This window comes from Fusarium redolens, assembly GCF_020744475.1.
Source record: "Fusarium redolens strain MPI-CAGE-AT-0023 chromosome Unknown BKA55scaffold_2, whole genome shotgun sequence".
NCBI lineage: Eukaryota > Fungi > Ascomycota > Sordariomycetes > Hypocreales > Nectriaceae > Fusarium > Fusarium redolens.
The window spans coordinates 3051527-3073943 of NW_025763665.1; the positions used below are offsets into that span (position 1 = coordinate 3051527).

Genomic DNA, 22417 nt, shown 5'->3' on the forward strand with positions numbered 1-22417 from the left:
CTAACTTTTCCTAAATCAGCTGAATCAGAGAATTGTCTCAGAAATGATCAAGATGTTGTAAATCAGAGTTTGCATCGATGGCCTAGAACTCACTGTGCCGTGAGGTTGCAGTTGTTCTGGTCCAGATCTGTGATGCAAGATATTCCACAAGTAGTGAATACACCGCGAACATGGCTTATATGTGAGACAATGGATAGTTCCGAAATATTGTCCGTTGTCAAATAACGGCAAAGTGACAACTGTCTAAGACACACAGGCAACCCACACAACGACTCGGAAGCCGACTGGTCTTTAACCCTGCTTTTACAGGTGAGATCAAGGCGTTCATCACATATCTCGAGCTGCAGAGTTAATCACAATCTAGATATCCGATTTGCGATCTTGTGCAGCGCCAAGATTTCATAGATGCTTCGTGTTTCGAGATCATTGAGGATCGTTATTGCTATTAGCTCAGTGGCTGAAAGAGTATGACCTAACATCTTTTCTCTGAGACACTAAGTGAAGAGTCGAGGTTTTCGATCGTGGTTGCTGATCTTATGTTTAGCATCGAATAGTTGATTTGAGAAACCACGAGTAGTCCAAGCCAATTCTCTACATACAGACACTAAGCACGGGAGACAAACACGGCACCCCTTGAACTAACCCCAGGAACTAAGATAGTGCCGGAGCACCTTTGCAATAGGCTTTCCCGAACTCAGACATTCAAGTCTAAGTCAACTTGTCTGCCGCTCGACCACAAACCCCCGATCATCACTGTTGTCTCGAGCATGGAGAAATCCCTCCCCTCTCAATAGCCGCCCCCCAACAACCTCTGAAGAACCAAGACACGATCGACCGTTCCAGACGACAAATTGTCTCTCACCAACATGCGTGTTTCTTTCAAAGGGCAAATGCTGCATGCACATCCCCCTCCCCTGAACAAGCGCCCCCTCGTAACGGCCCGGCGGCAACGGCGTGGTCCGAGACTGCGTTAGGTCTAGTCTTCGGAGGAAACTGTCAAAGTTAACTCTGAGGCGCTGGAATGGGGTCCAGTCTAGAGCTGTGATGTGTGTCTGGGCTTTGGAATGTTGCTCGGGAGGGTTGCCCAAAACCTGTTAGCTTGCACTCGATAAGCCGTGGGTGTTAGTTGTTGAGACCGAGGTGGCGATTTATACGATGACTTCTGGACTTGGTGTTGAAGTGAAGTCTATATAACCTGCTTGGTCCGGCGGAAGGAAATATCACCATCACTTCACTCACAACTCATCAGCTCATCATACATTCAAGACTTAACTTGATCACTTGACTTATCATAATCACAATGAAGTTCCTCAGCCTCCTCACTCTTGCTTCCTTCGCCACGGCTTCTCCTTTCCGTCGGCAACAAACCGTCACAGGAACCATCAAGTCCTCGGTTGACACTCTATCTGGCTCCTTTGTGGTAACTCTCAACGAGATCAGTAAGTCACTCTCTTCGAACGCCTCGAACTTTACTATACTAACAAACCATTACAGACGATAATGTCCTTCTTATCAAGAACAACGTAGATGCCCAAGTCATCGTAGAAGCCCAAGCCCTTCTCAAGACCAATTACGAAGCCATCGCCCAAGGCCTTGCCACTTCCACAACCAGGATTGTCAGCGTCACAACAGGAGCAGCTGGCGGTGTTGCAGGCCAAGCCATCGGTCTCACCAACCAACAGATCGTTACACTCACTGCCTCTATTCTCGTTGTTATCGACATCGTTGAGAACATCGGTGCCACCGTCTCCGTTACAGTCACAGACCTGACTCCTGCTCTGCGAGCTACATTCCAGGCCGAGATCAATGCTGTCAAGGCTGCCTTGAACCCATTCATCAGTCCTGTTCTCCTCTTCGCAGCTGCTGTACGAGCTGCGAATGCCGGCGGCAGTGCCACTATCACTGGTCTCGACAATGCCATCGTCAACCTCATCAGAGTCCAGAGCGAACTTGTGGCATCCATCGGCATTGCTCCCATCAACCTTTAAGTTTGGACCCGGTTTTACGAATGAAGTTATGAGGACTTTCTTTTACAAATGATGAAGCGATATATAGCGTGCTTCTTACGACAAAAGCAATGGTGCTAGCGGTATAGCGAGCGATTACACACTCCTTGATACTTAATACAGTAATTTACTTTGTGAACCTCCTTGGCCAATGATTGGTGATAATATGTAATATACGGCTCTGAATGGTGCAAGAGTTGGACGGATTCGTCAATCAGTTGGCGTTGCATCAACGTCAGATTGGCGATCAGGGTTGCATAGATCAACAGGCACGACCAATCTCTTCAAACCTTATTGTAACATTCCTCACAAAGCGCCGAATCAGGCTAGATACTCCTCCAAAGAGAAAAATGAAGACGGGTTTTGTATGGTCATGGATATTATTAACCTAAATCTGCCTATACATCGCTGCCAATAAACTCCTCTAAACTTTTAGCTCATCTCCTCTTACCACCGGCTTTTCCCTTTCCCTTGGGTTTGCTACGAGCCGCGTCTTTGTCTCCGCCCTGACTCGCCCTCCCCTTGGCTCTTGTTTTGGCCTGTTCCTTATGTCGGGCCTTCATATCAGCCTCTGACGACTTGCCCTTCCTCCACTCTCCGCCACCCTCGGCACGTAGTTGCTTTGCGTCAAGGCGTTTCTTATCCTTGTTGCTTAGCTTGCCCGTCTTTTTCTTCATCGCCTCTCTCATGCCGTTGAGTTCATCTTTGCCGGCTTGTTTGGACTGCTTCTTGTCGTGTTCAGACTCGAACCATGTCCGCCTAGGTCGTCCCTTGATCTCAGCCTCGTGCTGGATCAGGTTCTCGCCCTTCTTGACTTGCATCTCGACATGGGCGAGCTGCTTCTCTTCCTTCTCTTCTTGCATGATCTCCTCGATTTCATCATCCATCTCGTCGATCTGTGCTTGAAGAGCATCAACCTCTGCGGCCTCAATCTGTCGGCTGACAATCTTGGCACCTTGGGCCTTGCCAGCCTTCACAGCAGCCTTGACGACCTTGCGGTCTGTCTCAGAAGCTAATGTCAAAGCAGTACCCTTGCGACCAGCACGAGCTGTTCGACCGACTCTGTGGACGTAGATTTCTAGTGACTGAGGCGCTTCGTAGTTGATGACGGTATCGACGCCCTTGATATCAAGACCACGGGAAGCAAGATCGGTGGCTAATAGGTACGCCACCTTACCGTCTCGGAAGTCCTCAACACTTGAGATACGCTAAACAGTGTTAGTGATGGCCATAGCTGTGAATCGGAATAAGACTAACCTGTGTTTGGTTCATGCTACCGTGAAGCTCAGCACATGAGAGGCCAAGTAAACCAAAGATAATTCGAGCTCGATGAGCTTCCTTCTTTTGTCGGAAGAAGATAATGACTCGCTCCTTGTAGAGGTTCTTGCAAACATGTGCCAGGTAACCCATTCGCTTCTCCTCTCGGCCAGGGCGCAGACGAACGAATTCTTGCACCAGTGTAGTAACAGTCTTCTTCTGAGAATCCACCATAACCCTAGCAGGTTTGTTAAGACCGACCTTGATAAGACGGTCGACAGTCGAAGTCATGGTAGCGGAGAAGAGCATGGTCTGTCGTGATTTAGGGAGTGTTGTGAGAATTTCGTTCAGTTCGTCGGCGAAACCGTCCTCAAGCATACGATCAGCTTCATCGAGGACCATAATCTCAACTGTATCAACGTTGAAGCTGGCAGAATTTCGCATGTGATCAATGAAACGACCAGGAGTAGCGATAATGACATCTGGTCGCAACTTCAACTCGACCTCCTGAGCCTTGAGACTCAGACCACCGACAGCAAGAGTGAACTTGATATCAGTAAAGGCAGCAAGCTTTGTGGCGACAGCGTGACATTGGATAGCCAATTCACGAGTAGGAGTAAGAACAACGACGCGAGTGGTGGGGATCTTCTTGGGTCGGTATAGCAAACGCTCCAGGATAGGAACAATGAAAGCACCAGTCTTTCCGGAACCAGTGACAGCACCACCGACAAGATCCTTACCCATAAGCGCAATAGGAATTGACTTGGCCTGAATGGGTGTAGGTTTGGAGAATCCTACTGAAGCAAGACCACGGAGGATTGGCCGTGACAGAGACATGGCTTGGAAAGACGTGGCACTCTTCTTGCCAGATGCCTCCTCTTCCTCAGGGGCGAAGAAAGCCTTTCGTTTCGCTTCTTCCTCAGCGTCCTCATCGTCGCTATCGTCGGAAGCATCGTCGTCAGGGTGTCCTGTGGGAGTAGCGACAGAGTCGTTATCTGAAGCGGCATCATCATCATCTTCCTCATTCTCGTCTTTGTCTTCAGCTCCAGACTCGTCCTCATCATCTTCGTCCTTCTCATCACCAGATTCCTCAACGTCGGAAGCAACGTTCATACCAAATGCGTCGTCTGCGAGAACCTCGTCATCATCGTCGTCCAGATCAACGTCCATGGCCTCGTTCTCTTCAGCATCGGCAGTCTCTTCGGGATCAGATTTTCCAAGCTTCTTTTCTCGACGTCTTCGGATTATCTCATCCAGATCCACACCCTTCTTGTCGACAGCCATGCCCTTCTTTGCGCCATCAAACCCCCATCCCTCGAATTCTACCGTACCAAGCTCGGCAGCCTCCTCAGCACCAAACTCAAATTCGGAGTCCATAGCACCATCGTCGTCATCATTGAATCCCCAAATACCCTCTACGCCATTCTCCTCCCCGTCATCTTCAGGACTGGCGGCACGCTTTGACTTCTTTGACTTTTTGCTGGTCTTGGCCTTCTTCTTGGGAGGCTGCGCGGTCACTTCCTCCTCCTCGACGGGAATATCGTCATTGTCGTCAATTGTAAAGATGAAGTCGTCTTCCGCGGGTTTTCGCTTTTGTGAGGGCGCCATCTTGTCGAATTAAAGACACTCGTACAGCTCTTTAATCAAGATTTGCAGACGCGACAGAAGCAGTGGGGCACCTTTCACAGTAAATCTCGAAACTTTTTTTTCTGCCGCTTCTGGAAATTTTGGCGGTGAGAGCTTGCAACTTTCCTGAAGATCAATGAGCGGCCCACCACGTGACTTTACACTGGGCAAGAGCAAGCTTTAGGGGATGTAGCGGGGGGTAGGAGGGGTTCTAGCGTTACGGTACGTGGCGGTACCTTCTGGGCCAAACACAATCAGCAATAACACAGCAGAAGCGCTGGTCCCTCTGGGTACCCCCCACCAACGGCCGGTTGGTTGATTGGGCGACAGGCTACCCATGAACAACTTCGTGGAATCAGCGCGAAGACAGTTGCTTTTAATTTCTCCCCAACTTAACCCGACGAACGCAATCTCCTTAGCTTCCCTTTTGCGCCTTCGTTCCGTTTGTTTTCTTTTCCCGAGACGATATCCTCTAGAAACGAACGCCTTCCGCCCTTCTCCTACGTCGCTTGTTTGCGCTTTCACGATTCCGAATAATAAATCACACCCTACAACAATCAGTTCAAAATGGGCGAGTCGAGGTTAGTGATGCCTTCTGGAGCTGTTTACAAGACAACTACCCCCAAGTATTGGTTACATACTAATGCATAATGCTACAGACAAGAGCTTGTTGCATGGCTTAACAGCCTGCTTCAGCTTAACATCACCAAGGTTGAGCAATGCGGTACTGGGTGAGTCCATCCATCTTTTGTTTGCCCCGCCCCCTCGTCACGGATCGCTGCGTCGTGTTGCACCATGCCATGATCGAAGCAAGGGATCATAAACAACACCAAACAACCCCGCGATCGCTATCACGACCACTTCGAGGGAGCCTCACATGCCATTCCCAATCCATACGACCACCACACGAGCAATCGTCATCTTCTTCAGCATGACACATTCTAACACCGCCTTTCTAGTGCTGCTCTCTGCCAGGTTTTTGACAGTATCTACATGGATGTCCCCATGTCCAAGGTCAAGTTCAATGTGAACTCTGAATACCTGTATATCCAAAATTTCAAGGTCTTGCAAAGTCAGTTATTTCCCTCCCACCTTTGCCAACGAACAACATGCTGACGTGTCTCCAGACACTTTTACCAAGCACCAAATTGACAAGCCTATTCCTGTCTCCGCACTTATCAAGTGCAAGATGCAGGACAACCTCGAATTCCTCCAGTGGACAAAGCGATTCTGGGATCTTAACTTCCCCGACCACGAGTACGATGCCGTTGCCCGCCGAAAGGGTGGCTCAATGCCTCCCGCCGCCGCCGCACCACGACCTGCCGCTAGCACTGGCGCCGCTCGTCGCGTAGGTAGCGGTACCCCCAGTGGTGGACCCCGAGTTGCAAAGGCCGCTGGACCTGCTACCGCTGCTCTTCAGCAAGAAAATGCCACATTGAAGGAAACCGTTACAGGTCTAGAGAGGGAACGTGACTTCTACTTCAGCAAGTTGCGCGATATTGAGCTTCTTGTTCAACAGGCTGTCGACGAGGATCCTGAGCTTGAGAAGCAAGAGGATGGTCTTGTGAAGCAGATCCAAACCATTCTTTACTCAACAGAGGAGGGATTCGAGATTCCTGCTGAGGGTGAGGGTCTGGATGACCAAGAGACCTTTTAAACTTGTTGATGACATTAAAGGCTTGGGAGATGTAATTAATGTGACCACGATTGGGCTAGGGGGACACACTGGTTTCTCTGGCACGAGTTAAACAAGGCATGGATATGGAGTTGTGACCCCAGAGTTTTGGGGAGGGAGTTCGTTGAGCTAATGGACGACAAGATTTGGCTCTAGAAGCGAAGCTTTTCTCTGTACTTGTTCTGGGACTCGCATAGAGTGCTCGAGAATGAGGGTAAAAATTGATCTTGTTGGACACTCGAGCTTGTGTCGCCGTGTTTCGAGTAACGTTGTGGTCAGCAAACGGGAGCGGGACGGGCCGAGACCATGGAAGCCAAAGTCAAACTTGGTGGTATAGAAACAAGCATGGCTTGGTTGAGTTGTCAGAGTAATGTGATGACTTTGTACATAAGCCGTTGAGATACCCAAAGTATAACCTATTTGGGCTGGGATGTGATGCGAATGACATTCAAGGAGAGGATAATGTGTTACTAATAGACTTGGAAATCCATGGCAAGCACTCATCCCCAAGAATTTTTGCAAGGTTCTGAATTGTAGTATCTATAAGATTGACCTACGAAAGCAGAAGATTGCACAGACAAAGGAGACTGCAGCCTACCATCAAACTCACACTTAACATATGTACTTTAAACGACAATGTCAATCAAACATTGGAATTTTACAATACGTGATGAGTACTCTTGTAAGACCATGGCATAAAGTACAGTCCCTTCATCCGTAATCATATTTGTGCAACTTCAAGTTGTCTTTGCACTTGTCGAGTCTTGTCATCGCGAGTGCCAGATGCTCGAATACTACTAACCCATATACCTTTCGATCTAGTGTTATACCATCTATCCTTTCAGTGGTGCAGGTGAAACTCAACAACTATTGAAGATCCGAGCGAATGTCTGGCCTGTCATTTCGGCAAATGGTGGCCTAGGAACTTCTCCTTCAAGAAGGGCTAAGATAACTTCGGAAATCGAGAGAATGTGGAAGGAAACGAAATCTTATCTGCCTCATCTGTATCTACACAAGAGGCACAATGGTGCTTGAGAACTGGAAAAAATTGGGACATGATATTAAATACTTATTCAAGTCCAATGATTCAGAACCAGAAATCCTTTCATATCACTTATAGTGAGTGATTGCATTTTGAAGACAAGCGTATGATTCGAGGTCAGGCTTTCGGTCTCGTGTACGATCCTTAGGAGCTTTAATAATAGCGTTAGTTTTCATCGTCTGTTAGTCCAGTGATGCTTCAGTCCCGTCAGTATTTGTAAAAGGAAATGTATATCATACCGATGACCTGAGTCAGAATAGAGAACAGTAGCGACATTTCATGACCTTGAGCCATGAAAACTCAATTTTAAATCCCTTTGACTTCTTATACTGCATATTGGCCGGCAAAGTCGTGATTATCAGGAATATCTACACTCGTTGCTCGAGCTGCAGACATGACTCACATGTCTCAGCCATGGGAGTTTTCAAGCAATAAGTGCTGCAAAAGTCATCATCACTACGAAAACAAGGGACTGAAGAGTACCTGATTCAGAAGGCATTGGCGAGACAGTGGTTATTCAAACTTAGTTCCAATAACGAACTATGAACACCAATTCGTCCAAGTGTAATGCACTCTGTAAAGTTCGGAGCATACACAACTCTTTGGACCAAAGACCACGTAGGACGAAGCCCGAGTGACATCCTCTTTATCAATGCCATCATCATGAGTTCTCACATGACCTTGTTCACATTGCATTGTGAGGCTCAAAGGTCTTTACTTCAATTGTGGATCACTCTGGCAACTGGTCGCATGCGCAACCAATTATAGTTTAGTGCCGTCAATTGCCGAGCACCGTGACCTTCACCGACGGTCAGCCACCAGCACTAAAACACAGCCTGGGCATGCATAATAAGCTGTACGAATACGTCAGGCAGCTTCTTGTGATGGACGCCATGACCATGACGCATTTATCATCTTTCATGTCTTAATTTACACAATCAACATTCGCCGTTCAATCACGTAACAGGCGAGCAACAGTATCATTTTCTTTCATACTTTTCATTTCAATCGAGCACCACTCTACAGCACCGAGTAACATCACTACAACTAAGCTTCAATATGGCACCGCCGCCAGAAATCGCCATCCCTTCAACGAGCGTTTCCGACGAAGGCTCCAAGAAGCCTTACACGCTCTACAATATCACACTTCGACTACCTCTGCGATCCTTTGTCGTCCAAAAGCGATACTCAGACTTCGATGCCCTCCACCAAGCTCTGACGCAACAAGTTGGCGCTCCGCCACCAGAACCTCTACCAGCGAAACACTGGCTGAAGTCGACTGTCAACTCAGTCGAGTTGACCCGAGACCGCCAGATAGGGCTCGAGAAATATCTACGAGCGATTGCGGAATCACCTGATCGACGATGGCGTGACACATCAGCTTGGAGAGCTTTCTTGAACCTGCCAAGCTCGAGCACAACCAACTCAGCCATATCAGCAGGCGGCATGATTAAGAGTGCCGTCGCTGGTGCTGCGGATCCGGGAACATGGTTGGATATTCATAGAGACTTGAAGCAGAATCTTCACGAAGCTAGACAATGTCTGTCGCGGCGAGATGCTGCTGTTGATAATGGCAATTCAACGGCCGCCGCGGAAGCGGGCGCAGCGGCCAAAAGGGTTCTTGTCCGAAGTGGAACGCTGATCGCAACACTTGCGGATGGACTACGAAAGATACAAGAGTCAAAACGACTGGGTGAGGGTGAGCTACGGCGCCGCCGGGATCTAGTTTCCCAAGCCCGCATGGAACGCGAGGGCTTGGATAAGCTTTCCAACAGCATGCCCAATTCCACATCAGCTTCAGGAAGAGGCGGCTTAAGTCAAGGCCAGGCCTCAGCGACCGACAAAGCTGGACTACTAAAGGGAGGCCGTCCTGCTGGTCGTGTCCTAGGAGCTCCTTTACCAGAGACTGATAAGACTCGAGAATTGGGTAACGAAGGAGTACTACAGCTACAAAAGGAGGAGATGCAAAGCCAAGATCTTGCCGTTGAACAGCTTACTGCAGTCATTCGACGACAAAGAGAGATGGGCGAGCGAATCCATGAAGAGGTCGAAGATCAGATTCGTCTACTAGATGAACTGGACCAGGACACTGATCGCACAGGGGCTAAACTGAAGGTCGCGAACAACCGGATCAGGAAGATGTGACAGCTACCTCTCTTGCTACTGGTAAAGCTGGTTCTATTTGCGGTACAAGTCGCCGTTTGGTGGCTTTGGATTCTAAGGGTATTATCTAATGGGCTATCATGGGTTGCAGACATTGCGACATTCCTGGTACAGAATCGATGAGGAAGCGTTTGATAGGGCATGCAAGGCGTCTTGTGTTGCTTTGGATTGAATTGAATTGAATTGGGGTTCTGATTTGTTAGCTGTTGTATAGAATGAGCTGGTGTTGGTAAAGTAAAGTAATAATAGATTGACAGGCAATGAAGGCTGAATGCATCACCGTTGAGAGCACATGAAAGTTTGCGCAGCATATGAAACCTTGTTCCTTGTCTAAAGCAGATTATGTTGCGTTAATGTCACCAGGACCCTTTCTCCACAGACAGCTGTGTCTCATCCTTGAAGCGCGAGTTTGTCTTAATCTCAAAGCCATTGTTTCTCATCACTCCTCGTGGTTTCTGGTAGTAGTCAACTACATCACAGCACAGTATCACCGTCACAATGGAAACAAAAAACAAAAACCTGCTTCGTAAACAGGTGATCCGACTCGACGGGTTATCAGAATGGACAAGCCAAGCTCTCCCTGGCGCGCCGGACCGTTCCACGTTGCATGAGGATGGCCCTGGGTTGGGTTACAGACAGTACAACAGAGGTACATTGAGGTAACTTGAGTCTGTCACTTCAGCCCACCAGAACGAACAGGGTAACAACCTGTGAGTGACTGAGTGATGTGTGCAGCGCTATGAGACTAGCATCACATGAGATGAAGAAGTAAACAAATAAGGTCTTGTTATCATCTTCCCACTTCTTTGTTCCTTCAGCATGAAATGATTCAATCTGAGACCTGGCTTCAGGCTCAGACATACAGTGGAAGAACTGAGACTCAGACCGTCCCGCCCGTCCTTTAGGCTCAATTTTTTAGTGGCGCAGCTACGTCACTAGCCGACGTCGTCACGAGCTTAGCGCGTCTTTCTTTCCTTTTTCCTGGGTTCAACAGTGTTGTATTTTGCTGATCTCTGGTTGCTAGGCAACGGTGAAATAAACGTGGTCAACTGAACGCTTTCGAGTCAGTCACCAATTGGTTGCACAAAAGGACTCGAATTGAACGAATTACAAGTCATGATTGGAGCCACGCAGTGAATAATGCATGGTCTCGTAAAATTGATTACTTGCATTCAGAAGTGGCTGGGAAATTGTGTTGAAGATACAGAAGAAAAAAAAGAGGTGGGTGGTGGTGGATAGAGGGCCTCAGCGGTGAGGCGATGAACGGACAGCCACTCCTCTTTTGCTTGGCACTGCGGAAGCTGCGGACACTTCACAATGCATTGTGCGTCTTTCATAAGTGATGTTGGAAAAATAATGCACTGGTAAACACTGAGACCTTTCGTAACAACTAATTTAGGCTTTCAAAAAGCAAACCCTCTAGGTTACATCCAAACGCATGACGTCGGCAATTAGTCATCACGAAGAGAGTTTGCCGGCTTCAGGGACGAAAACTCTAGACTTTTTTACTACCGCGGGAAACGGGGAACTAGAAGTGTATTCGTTGACTTTACCACTTCCAAGAGAACAAAAACCACATCCGTGGCATTGGTGCCGTAGTACCCAGTTGTACAATCTCTATGTAACCGTGGGCAGTCGGCAAAAAAGAGGAGGCCACGACATTGCATCTAAGCCGCAACAAGGGTATCATGAGGCCTAGACCACGGATGCGGATATCAGTTACCTCAACATTCAGAGCGGTGAAAATGCCGACATGGCTAGCTTGAAGTCTCTTTACTGCGTTTTGTCGGTGACGATGTGCAAACTTTGCGCATGTGGGTTGACAGGCGGTATCGAAGCTTGGACTTTTTACCCACGAGTTGTGGAACTCGGATCAAGTGTCTTGTTGCCGATGCGGGAGATATCACGGATGTTGCTGGACGACAGATATCTGCTTGGAGGCGGGGATGCATACGAGATCCTGCAGTGGTTGTTTGGTCAAAACATTGAGGCAAAATACACGTACATGCTGTAGGAAGAACGCTGCGCTTCTGCGGGACAAGAGGGCGATATCAATTGTAGCCCAATCGTTTCAAATCATGGAGCTTGGATGCCTATCACGATACTGTTGCTGATGAGATCGACGGGCGGGGACAGTCCCATTTGCTGCAGCGTGAATTGGCCACGGACTTACGAAGGAGCCAGATATCTTCAGCTTCCCCTCTTTCTTGTTCCCGAGCTCTCGGTTATTCCGTGTTCGAGCTCTGTCCTGTTCGTTCCTTTGATCCACAGGGTCCAGTCAGTGCTCTCATGGAAGCAAGCCACACGAGTTGCACAAGGAACAGGTGAGAAGGAATAACCTTGAGAGAAGATGTTGCGAAGTTGACAAGCAGGGGAGACCCAGCTATGAATGGTATCATGTTCTGAGGGGAAATGAAGACGAGGAACGCTGGGGGCTAAAAGGCCGCTCAACCGTTGGACCAGCGGGAGTAACGGAAATGGCCATTGAAAAAGCATATCCTACAAAGCTAATAATGGACAACAGACATCCTTCTCAATTCATGTAAGGAATATCTCTCGGCTATCGAGCTTCGATATAAATCAGATATTAAGATCCTTTCACCCTGGGGAAGAAGCGAGATATCATGAGGTTCCTAAAGATCAAACAAGGACAGGATACGGAGTCAATGGCACCTGACCGTTTTGCACATCAAGATAGAGTTGAACTGACACATCAAACTCATCTCATTGAACTGTCCACTCAGCACAGTTCAAACATCGTACCACGGATGAGTGGCCTCGCCAAATTGCGTGGACACAAAAGCCACCTTTCGAGTCGTTGAAAACCGCAGCATTGGATCCTGGTTCCTAGTCTCTCTCAACTGATAGGTTGAGACATCATCCTCGTTTCTGATACTATCCACCAGTCAAAAACCACGAGTGAGTGACGATATCCATAACGAGTGGAGCTGATGAAGGCGTGCACCGCTGGCGGGGTGAAATTTAGCGCGGCTGGGCTAGCATTCAAGCGTGCCGTGGCCCTGGACTAACTGCAGAAGGCGCTGAAAGTACCTGCGATGTACTCTCGTACCTCCAGGCCCATCACCCGTCCCGCCCGGGGCCACAGCGAACTTTCCCCAAAGTGGAAGTAAACAATTGGGGAGGTGGCTCCTGATGGTGCTTCCTTGCTCTCTTTCTTGCTCGCTGCCTCGACCTTGTCTTCTCTGCCTCCGCCTCCGCTCTCCATCCTCATCTCCACCAACGATCACCGCGCCATTTTTCTCCTGTATCTTCCTCCTTTTCTCGTAACTCTCGACATCCTGGTTTTTTTATTATTCTTCTCGCTTGTCCGTCCCTGACCTGACCGACTCGCCATACTAACCTTCAGCACCTGCACAAAGTTGGAGCAAGTAGGGCATTGTCATTTTGTATCACAAGCGGTCGCTTCTGTTTCGTTGCTCTTTGTCCGATACTTTTTGCAACGTCCTTTTTGTGCTCAGGATCCTCAAGTAGATCCAATCCCCTGTACTCCCGATTTTGTCTTGCGTGAGTCCTGTCTTGTCCAACCTCGTTTCCCTTTGCCGTAACCTAGCCCCAGCCACTCGGGAACGGAAGGTTTTCTCGACTCTCAATCCTGACTTCTCAACTTCAGTGGCTTTGAGGGGCATTGCTCTTCATTGTGCTGAAACATGTGGATGGCATTAACTGACCTGTTCGTAGTTCCAATCACACTAAGTAGCCTTGATGGCTTCCTCGAGACTCCCCTAAACAATCGATTTCGTCTGCGTTTGCGACTCCAAAACTCCATTGTCCGAGGAGCCGATATTAAACGACAACCTACTCGAGCTGACAGACGAGAATGAGCGGTCCCCCTCCGCCGCCTCCGCCTCATGGCGGAGTGCCAAAGGGTTCTGGCTTGCCTCCAGGAAAATATGACATTTTTGTCATTCCCGAGCACTCCTCTGGAGGTGGATTCTTGTACCTACCGTCCATGCAACCGAACGTAAATAGTTTCGCGGCTGGCTTCGCTTCAGCTCTGATCCTCGTCGTCCTTGGCCAGACTTTGGCTCCTGCTTTCCGTACGTGGTGGGAAGGCTTCCATGGGTTAGGAAACATGGCAATAGCGATGCTGGTTGTGGGTGTTGGCTTCGGTGCATGGGCACTTGGTCGTTTCCAAAATCAGGACAAGGGTTTCCCAGGTAGCGGAGGTGGTTTCAGCGGTCCAGGAAATTCTGGCCGTGATAATCAGGGTGGATGGAGTTCGGGTTTCCGTTCAGCAAACGCCGGAGCGCCCCCTCCCCCTCCTCCTCATGGCACTCCTCCTCCACCACCACCTCATCATGATACACCCCCAAGGCCACCGCCTCATGATGGTCCCAAGACATCTTGGCATGGCTCGCCGCAGTCAGAACGTCCTCCTCCTCCTCCTCCCCAGCCGGAACCTCAACCAACTCCGCGAGATGAACCCGAGCCACCTCCTCGACCACCTCCCCAGGCTCGACCTCCACCACCACAGACGCCTCCTGAAACGCCACCCCCAAAACCGAAATCGAAGAAGTCCAAGTCCAAACCAAAAGACCCTCCAAGAGATCCTCCAAGAGATCCTCCAAGAGAGCCGTCACCTCCACCAAAACCTCGGGCTGAAACTCCCCCTCCTCCACCAAAGCCCAAGGCCAAACCGGAACCCAAGCCAGAGCCGGAACCCGAGCCTGAACCGGCCCCTGCATCCAAAGCTGAAAAGTCTGAGCGTGAAAAGCAAAAGGGTTCATGGGAAAAGGCGCGTGAGGAAATGAGGAAGAAGGAAGAGGAGCGTAAAATCAGGGAAGCCGAGCAAAAACGACGTGAGGAAGCCGCAAAGAGACTCGCTGAGCTGAGGGCGAAGGATGCCAAGGAACGACAAGAAAGAGAGAAGGAGAGGCAGCGCAAAGAGCAAGAGGCGCGAGATAAGAAGGAGCGCCTCGAAGCTGAGCAGCGAGCCAAGGAACTTGCCATCAAGCTAGAAGAAGAGCGAAAAGAACGGGAACGCCTGGAGAAGGAGGCCAAGGAAGCCCGTGAGCGAGAAGCACAGCGAGAAAAGGAGGCTCGCGAGCTCGAAGAGAAGAAGAAAAAGGAAGCCGAAGAGCGCGAAGCAAGACGAAAGAAGTTTGCTGCTGAACGAGAGGCTTTGAGGAAGAAGGAAGCTGAGGAGGCCAAGCGACGAGAAGAAGAGAAGAAGCAAAAGGAGCTTGAGAAACAGCGAGAGCAAGAGAGATTAGAGAAGGAGAAGGCTGAGAAGGAGAGGATGGAGAGGGAGAAGGCCGAGAAAGAAAAGGCTGAAAAGGAACAGGCTGAAAGAGAAAGAGCTGCAAGGGAAACTGCAGATCGACAGCGCATGAGTTATGCCTACTCAGGTGTTGGTGAGAAGATCAGCATGTGGCCAAACGGTCGCCCACCAGCTGCACCCAAGTCTACGACCTCTTCTGCTTCCAAGCCTCCTCCAAGCGCTGCTTCTTCTCAACGAAAGCCTGGTCCCGCTCCTTCTGCCGCCAAGTCCAACGTCTCTGGCGTCAGCACGGAGAACTCATATCGACCCTACGATAAGCCCAAGCAACCGAAGCGTAGGGGCTCTGTCTCTTCGCTTGGCTCTGAATCGTCGTGGGCTGCATCGCAGACTACGGGTCGAACAACGCCGCCTCTTTCGACACGTGCTGGGCCCTATTCAACCAAGGATCCCGACAAGATTGTCATCTCAGGTGTTTACCTTTTCATGAACCAGTTCTCCAAGACGCCCGCCAGTCAACTTATCTCGGGTGTTGGAACTGTAACCGACGGACTCATCCTCCGTGTGACAACCGAAGGCCTTTTTATTGATGATGACGTCCGAAATGTACCGCAGCGGGAATGGGACGTCAAAACTTGGACGCTGAAACAAGTAGAGGTATGGTGCCCCCCGCATTGCTTGAAATCGCCTGCTTCTTCCCCCGCCCCCGGTACCAAACCGAACCCCTTGCTTTACAAAATGGCCTCGTCTCGAGCACGCGATCGTGGAGCGACTCAACCTCTCGTAGGTGAAGAAGCCGACGTTTACCTGACCGAGATGCTGCGCGCATGCAAAACTTGTTGTCGTCTTGGTTTATGCAATCGTACATTTCGAGATACTAACATTCCGTCTTCGACTGGCCAGACTGGAGAGTGGAAATCTAAAGGCCTTCACCTACTACGGGCCACGAACCGAGAAGGAAAACGATACCTATTCGTCATCGATGAGTCGGAGAGTTGGAAGGTATCTACCGGACTCCAGCGTCTTCGAAAGAGCCCTCTTGCCCAACAGCTTGCTGTCAGCGGCATGGCAGCTTCGGATGCTCGAGAAACCCTTGAGATGCTGGGCTGGGCCTAATAAGACCTTTGCGGAATACATACTCGCTTCGATACATAATTCTTGGGCTAGACGGTACCAATACAGAAGGAAGATGAATAGAGGTGTAGAAAGTGGTGGACAGCGCAAGGATTTATGGGGAGCCTGGAGAACCAGCGGTTACCTGGGTGAAAACGATCGAGTGCAGCATTTGTGGCGACATGGTTGTTGGAATGTCAGTGAATTGCATAGCAAGACAGGAGTACGGGGCAATGCGGATCTGGGTTTGACTGACTGGGCTGGCCAACTCTGCGTCTGCTTGAGGTCAGCCCAGGTGTTTATGTTTGTTGCGAGCATTCTGATTCTGTTCATCATACCCCTTTGGCATCTTTGAAAAATTAGATCAAGGATAGACTTCACGATGAAAGACATGACCATAATATAAAGACTTTAATTTCTCAATTCTCAAGTTGTTGATGTGAGCAAGTACCAAATGTTGTGTCTATAGGGTAATCTATCTTGACATGACTCGGAACTCAATGGTAAACAAAGCCGATAGAAATGCTACCCAAAAGATATTGTTATACGGATAAGACTACAGTAATTCAAGAGTATATTTCCCAGATTGGCATTGTATTCAGCCTTGGCTTTGAAAGGAAACAGGTTAATACTCCGTTTCACTTCTGGAATGTAATTAAACCGGGTCGCCGAACGCCCCAAATAAAACACAATTGCCTGTATTCTTCGACGTAATCAAAATTGCCCATATTACAATTTTTGATGTTATTACTGCTTGTAATATGTTAAAGTTTATTAAATAGAGCTGTATCATGCGCAATAGCAGACATGATTGAGATGCTCCTTGGCGGACGTTGGTCGATGGCGTGCCAAGTCATGTGATGCAACCTTTGCCATTTGTCATGCCTGTTCACAATGAACAACATAACATCACGGTAAGTCTCGCTAAGATCATTCAACAACTCAGAAGTCCAAAGTCTTGAAACAAAATGGAGACAATTTATATCGTCTTCGGCCTCTTGGCTCTCTTCATGATTGCCCAGGTAAGTAAACCTGAACTCATTTCAACCACAAAACTCACTCACCTTCAGGCCGTATTCGCGGATCGTTCACCCATCCCCGAAACATCCGGCAAAGTCTACAAGATCTCCGCCCCCTCGGAACTCGACTCAGTCCTCACGTCAAACACACACGTAGTCGTAGATTTCTACGCCGACTGGTGTCCACCCTGCCGCGCCATCGCGCCTGTATTCTCAAACCTAGCAGACACCCACGCTTCAGACGGACAACTTGCTTTTGCCAAGGTCAACACTGATCATGTGAAGGATGTTGCGGCAAAGTATGGAATCAGTGCTATGCCGACTTTTGTGTTCTTTGAGAATGGTGTTGCGAAGGGTGTGCAGGTTGAGGGGGTGAAGAGTAGGGCTGTTGCGTTGACGAAGGATGGGAGGGTTGATAGGATTAGGGGCGCGGATCGGGGGGCGCTGGAGGCTGTTGTTAAGGCTTTGGCTAGTGAGAAATGATGGGTTTGAGATCAACGGTGGATTTGGACAAGATGTTGAATGTCACGTGAGAAAAGCAAGCTCAACTGAGGCAATTGAGAATGAAGCATCACACTATGGTTTACTTTGCTACCAACTGCTATCAAGACTCTCAGATGGCACGGTCATACCAGGCAGAAGGACTTCAACAGTGCCTCTGCCCGGTCTTCTCTCAAAGGCTGCTATTTCTCTCAACCTCTCACTTTATCGTAACAACAATCTTCTTCGCCGATATACCAGCGTTAAGGGTGTCCAAAGCAGACTGAAGACTCTCAAGCCCATGACCAACAACCCTTGCCTCGGGCGCCGGTACAAAACTTCCACTCACCAACGCCTCCGAGATGTAATCGTTGAAGATCCACGAAGCAAGATCTTTATCAGTGGCAAGGGGGACAACAAATTTGGTCTCGACACCATCAGGGACTGTGAATCGTGGTACCATTGTAAGAGGGACAAACTTGCAGTTGTCCGGTGAGCTCAGGGCCACTGCAGCGCAAGTTTCCACGATTGAAGGATAGACTGAGACGTCTAAGCCGCCGTTGGCTATAGCTCCGGCCACGATCTTTCCTTCGACGGCGGCGAGGAGATCTTTTTTGATGGTTGGAGAGTTGTAGTTGAAGGTCTCGCTGGCCCCAAGTTTCTTAAGGTAGTCAAAGTTTTTGGGCGAGGCGGTGGTTATGACCTCGAAACCAGCTGCTTTTGCAAGTTGGATGACGTTACAGCCAACACTGGTAGATCCACCCCAGACGAGAATGACCTTTCCATTGGCCTTAGTCTCCGGAGTAGGAAGGTCAAGCGCAAGGTAATCTGGATGGAACAAAGTCTTGACAGCGACACTTAAGCAAAGCGGAAGCACAGCTGCTTCTGTAAAGCCAATGTTATCTGGGAGTTTGGCACAGAGATACTCCTTCACAGGAACATATTCCTGAAAGGTACCCATGTTATATCCAGCCACACGGTCGCCGATCTTCAACTTGGTAACACCAGAGCCAAGAGCTATGACACGTCCCGCGACATCACAGCCTAGAATAGCTGGAAACTTGAGCCACGGGAAGATGGAGGGCCCAAGTCTCTGCTGAGCTGAATCGACGGGGTTGAGAGCTACTGCATGGTTCTCGATGATGATCTCGTCTTCTTTGGGCTCTGGGTATGGTGCAAGCTTCACCTCGAGAGGTGCCTTTTCAACGATGAGGAAAGCAGCGTTGTTTGAAGTCATGATGAGTTTGAGATGTAATTGTTTGATGATACAAATCAACGGCTATACACTACGGATGTTCTATTCTTTTATATTTCATGTCCGTTACTAGACCGCGAAGACTCGAAATGTTGGTGAATGTGTCCATGACGATGGTGTAGTTGGGTTAACATGAGTGAATACGAGACGAGGTTAGCGCAAGATGGATGAATGTACGACATCGGATATAAGTTGCCCAAAATCCGTAGACACCGCCAAGACCACATACTTTTGACAGATGCAGGTACTCATGCATTAAGACTAAGCCTGGAGTAAACTATCGGTAATAATGGAGATAACGATATTTATATGCAGCATTGGCATTCTAGGGGAGGCAATAGAACTTGACACCTTAATCCTAAATAATAAGAAGATTTAGGTAAGTTAGCTTAAGTTTAGAGGCATCTTTGATGAGTTTACTTTGGCATCCTCTTCTAGAGTCTGAAGTTTTCTTGCTCCCTATGGGAATTCAGAAGATCTCTATGCCTCAGAGACACCTCGACATTGGTACGTTAACCAATCACAGCATCAACACAGATCGATAGTAAGATCTAGACTTATAGAAGAGGAGGTATTGCCAGTAAAGGATGAACTTTGAAGGTCTCTAGAGACACTAATGAGCATGGTGAGTTTACTCACTGACGCTCGCTCTCAAATGAGACAAGGCAAACGTGATTGGTCTGGAAGCTCTCTACTCACCACATTGCGGCTATTAGCTTCGCCAGAATGTTCAATTATCACGTGGGTATTTCGTAGAAATGAGATTCTTAATAATATACTATGAGTCCTGCCTGCCCAAACAACTTGGCCGAGACCTTCACAGAGCCTGGTTGTAGGGAGATAATTGGTAGTTCTTCAGTGGAGGTCGTCAGAAGCAGATCGAGCTGCAAAACCTGCAGAAGGGCTTTCATTATATCCAAACACAAGATAGATAATGGAATTATAGAGATGTCCGGTCTCAATATCTACTGTTCGGTCGGCTTCGGTTCGGTCGACGATCTCGGATCGGCCCCACATCTCCTCCGTCCAACACCTCCGGCCGAACTATTCCGGATGAGAAGACAGGGTAATATCGACGCTGTCAATCACATAAGAGAATTTGATAAAAAATATAGATAGAGAACTGGCCAGTTAGCGAGATGTCGAACTTACAGGCCCAATTCTCACAATGACCTGTCCTTTCAGCAACCCGAGAAACCTCTTCGACGACCTCGCTACAGCCCGGGAAACACCAAGTATAGAATACAGCGAGAAATTAGGAGGTTATGTGATCTCTCGGTACGATGACATAGTCTCAGTTCTCGATAACCCGAGCGCATTCAGCTCAAGGCCCACTGTACCTGATTTCCCACCACAAGTCAAGCGAATCTTCGCAAATAAGGTCCCAGAAAGGGGAACTTTGCTCGCGTATGACAATCCTGACCATGATAGGTTGAGAAAGAGCGTAGCATCGTTCTTCGTGCCTAGGAGACTAGAACGCTTTGAACCGTTATTACGAGCCACAGCCCATGATCTGATAGATGGGTTTGTGGAAAAAGGTTGTGTCGATATCAAGAGCAACTTTGCACTCCCGCTACCTTTGCGGACTATCGTTATAGTTGCTGGTCTTGACCCATCGCGATGGCAATGGATCGGAAGATGTCTCGCGCTATTTGGAGGAATTACCCAGACGAACGAGGAGTTGAGTATTCAGCAACGAGTTCAAGATGTCTTGGATCTCCACGAATACGTCGCCAAAGTCATCGAAGAGCGCAGGACAGATCGAAGAGATGATCTTATCAGTCATATCTGGAATGAAAGAGATGCTGGAGTCGTGGAGATGACAGACTATGAGCATCTCAGCATGATTCCAGGACTGCTCTTAGCAGGACATGAAACAACCACCAACCTCCTCTCAATGGGCATATCACATTTACTGCACCACGATCTATGGGACGCCGCCACAGAAAATGAAGAATCAAGAAAGACTGCGATTGAAGAACTTCTTCGATACGAGTCTGCCATCACAGGAATGGAACGCCTTGTTAAAGTAGAGTCAAAGATCGGAGATCATATTGTCCAGCCTGGCGAGAAACTCTTTGTTGCATATAACTCTGGAAGTCGAGACAGCACAAAATTTGACACTCCAGACAGGCTGGACTTCAAAAGACAGCATAAGCACCAGCATCTTGGCTTTGGACGCGGCATTCATGCTTGTCTCGGTGCGCCTTTTGCAAGGCTTCTTCTTCGAACTGAACTTGCAGTGCTTAGACAGCGCCTACCGAATTTGAGGCTGAAAACACCATACAAAGAGATTCAATACTGCAGGGTTCATTCTGGTCGTGGGCCAGAAAAAGTTGAGATTGAATGGGATGTACCATCTTTGGAAGAGATGCGCGTTAACGTTGGCCAAGCCAATGCCAACTCCACGCTTCGGGCTTCTGCAAAGACGGAGGAACTGGAGATGGTCGTTAGAAATGTCGAAAATGTTACAAAAAGGATAGTTCGCCTGACGCTCTGTCCCAAAGATGGTGGGAGGGTACCGAAGTGGTCTCCTGGATCACATATCGACGTTCAAGCTGGCAGTATTGGCTATCGTCAATACTCCATCTGTTCAAAGCCTTCTGACGATCAGCACATACAGATAGCGGTACTTCGAGAGAACGATACTGGTGCCTCAAATTGGATCCATGACAACGCGGCTAAGGGAAGCCAAATCTCAGTTCGAGGACCACGCAACCATTTCAATCTCGAGTTTGGGTCCCGCAAGACCATCTTCATCGCTGGTGGTATCGGAATCACTCCGATAATACCGATGGCTGAAGCTGCTAAAAAGGCTGGTGTTGACTACTCCATTTTGTACCTCGGACGATCGAAGAGCAACCTCGCATTTGTGGATGAGTTGACGAAAAAGCATGGAGATCGCTTCAAGCTTTGGGTCAGCCAAGATCAAGGCGGTAGAAGGTTTGACTTGAAATCATTCCTGAAACAAGAAGATCTCAGCGACCTTCGGGTATACTGTTGCGGACCAGAAGCCCTCCTCACAGGGGTCGAAGAAGCCCTGGCAGACGCACCGTCCGGAGTCCTGAGACTCGAACGCTTTGCCGCACATGACACTGGAAACACGAAGCCAAATACTTCATTCGATATCGTGTTAACTCGAAGCAACAGAACGCTAAGAGTGCCCGAGGACAAATCCGTTCTGGAGGTGATCAACGAAGCAGGCGCTGGAGTGCTGTCAACGTGTAGTACTGGAGTGTGTGGAACTTGTGAAGTGAGAGTTCTTGATGGGCTTATTGATCATAGAGATGTTGTTCTTACGCATTCTGAGAAAGCGGAGGGAAAGAGTATGATGCCGTGCGTTTCGAGATGTCTGGGGAAGAAGTTGACATTGGACCTTTGGTGAAGATAGTTTCTGTAAAAGACAAAGGCTTGCACATCACCCAATTTGACACTCCGGTTGTAAGAACAGTAGTTCTTTGACGTACAGCGATTGATACGGGTATCACCCGACCAAATGTGAATACCAGAGTCTAAAGCCTTGTACGCGAAATATGTGTACG

General features: G+C 48.7%; 8 protein-coding genes across 8 annotated transcripts; 6 read left to right on the top strand and 2 right to left on the bottom strand.

Annotated features, from left to right (window-relative positions):
• Window positions 1-1300: 1300 nt before the first annotated feature.
• On the top strand, window positions 1301-1988 carry BKA55DRAFT_534356 (uncharacterized protein; the record flags this gene model as incomplete). The annotated part of the gene is made up of 2 exons (XM_046189587.1): window positions 1301-1439; window positions 1495-1988. 2 exons carry the CDS (start codon window positions 1301-1303, stop codon window positions 1986-1988), a joined length of 633 nt encoding a protein of 210 aa, XP_046055406.1.
• Window positions 1989-2364: 376 nt separating this feature from the next.
• Window positions 2365-5008, bottom strand: BKA55DRAFT_671420 (P-loop containing nucleoside triphosphate hydrolase protein). The gene is made up of 2 exons (XM_046197966.1): window positions 3264-5008; window positions 2365-3214 (listed from the first exon to the last, which is right to left on the bottom strand). The coding sequence occupies exons 1-2, from the start codon at window positions 4869-4871 to the stop codon at window positions 2444-2446; spliced, it is 2379 nt and encodes a 792-aa protein (XP_046055407.1). The 5' UTR covers window positions 4872-5008; the 3' UTR covers window positions 2365-2443.
• A 334-nt stretch (window positions 5009-5342) lies between these two features.
• BKA55DRAFT_186518 (calponin homology domain-containing protein) lies at window positions 5343-6620 on the top strand. The gene is made up of 4 exons (XM_046185059.1): window positions 5343-5470; window positions 5549-5620; window positions 5849-5961; window positions 6017-6620. Exons 1-4 carry the CDS (start codon window positions 5457-5459, stop codon window positions 6544-6546), a joined length of 729 nt encoding a protein of 242 aa, XP_046055408.1. The 5' UTR covers window positions 5343-5456; the 3' UTR covers window positions 6547-6620.
• A 1824-nt stretch (window positions 6621-8444) lies between these two features.
• BKA55DRAFT_556141 (Phox homologous domain-containing protein) lies at window positions 8445-10059 on the top strand. Its single transcript, XM_046191675.1, has one exon. It carries the CDS (start codon window positions 8666-8668, stop codon window positions 9749-9751), a length of 1086 nt encoding a protein of 361 aa, XP_046055409.1. The 5' UTR covers window positions 8445-8665; the 3' UTR covers window positions 9752-10059.
• Window positions 10060-13619: 3560 nt separating this feature from the next.
• On the top strand, window positions 13620-16124 carry BKA55DRAFT_462845 (uncharacterized protein; the record flags this gene model as incomplete). Its single annotated transcript, XM_046186100.1, has 4 exons — window positions 13620-13959; window positions 14026-14121; window positions 14338-14799; window positions 15055-16124. Coding segments are annotated over 4 exons (1968 nt in total), but the record flags the coding sequence as incomplete, so codon positions are not given.
• Window positions 16125-17089: 965 nt separating this feature from the next.
• BKA55DRAFT_684864 (thioredoxin-like protein) lies at window positions 17090-17623 on the top strand (the record flags this gene model as incomplete). The annotated part of the gene is made up of 2 exons (XM_046198706.1): window positions 17090-17143; window positions 17192-17623. 2 exons carry the CDS (start codon window positions 17090-17092, stop codon window positions 17621-17623), a joined length of 486 nt encoding a protein of 161 aa, XP_046055411.1.
• A 217-nt stretch (window positions 17624-17840) lies between these two features.
• Window positions 17841-18857, bottom strand: BKA55DRAFT_589960 (chaperonin 10-like protein; the record flags this gene model as incomplete). Its single annotated transcript, XM_046195021.1, has 1 exon — window positions 17841-18857. One exon carries the CDS (start codon window positions 18855-18857, stop codon window positions 17841-17843), a length of 1017 nt encoding a protein of 338 aa, XP_046055412.1.
• A 1186-nt stretch (window positions 18858-20043) lies between these two features.
• BKA55DRAFT_501015 (cytochrome P450) lies at window positions 20044-22260 on the top strand (the record flags this gene model as incomplete). The annotated part of the gene is made up of 1 exon (XM_046186789.1): window positions 20044-22260. One exon carries the CDS (start codon window positions 20044-20046, stop codon window positions 22258-22260), a length of 2217 nt encoding a protein of 738 aa, XP_046055413.1.
• Between the last annotated feature and the right edge of the window lie 157 nt (window positions 22261-22417).

Coding starts and splice junctions, on each gene's coding strand:
- BKA55DRAFT_671420 (XM_046197966.1), bottom strand. CDS start 4,871: ATGGCGCCCTCACAAAAGCGAAAACCCGCGGAAGACGACTTCATCTTT. Junction 3,215..3,263: donor GTAGCATGAACCAAACACAG/GTTAGTCTTATT, acceptor AACACTGTTTAG/CGTATCTCAAGTGTTGAGGA.
- BKA55DRAFT_186518 (XM_046185059.1), top strand. Junction 5,621..5,848: donor GTTGAGCAATGCGGTACTGG/GTGAGTCCATCC, acceptor CCGCCTTTCTAG/TGCTGCTCTCTGCCAGGTTT. Junction 5,962..6,016: donor AAATTTCAAGGTCTTGCAAA/GTCAGTTATTTC, acceptor ACGTGTCTCCAG/ACACTTTTACCAAGCACCAA.
- BKA55DRAFT_556141 (XM_046191675.1), top strand. CDS start 8,666: ATGGCACCGCCGCCAGAAATCGCCATCCCTTCAACGAGCGTTTCCGAC.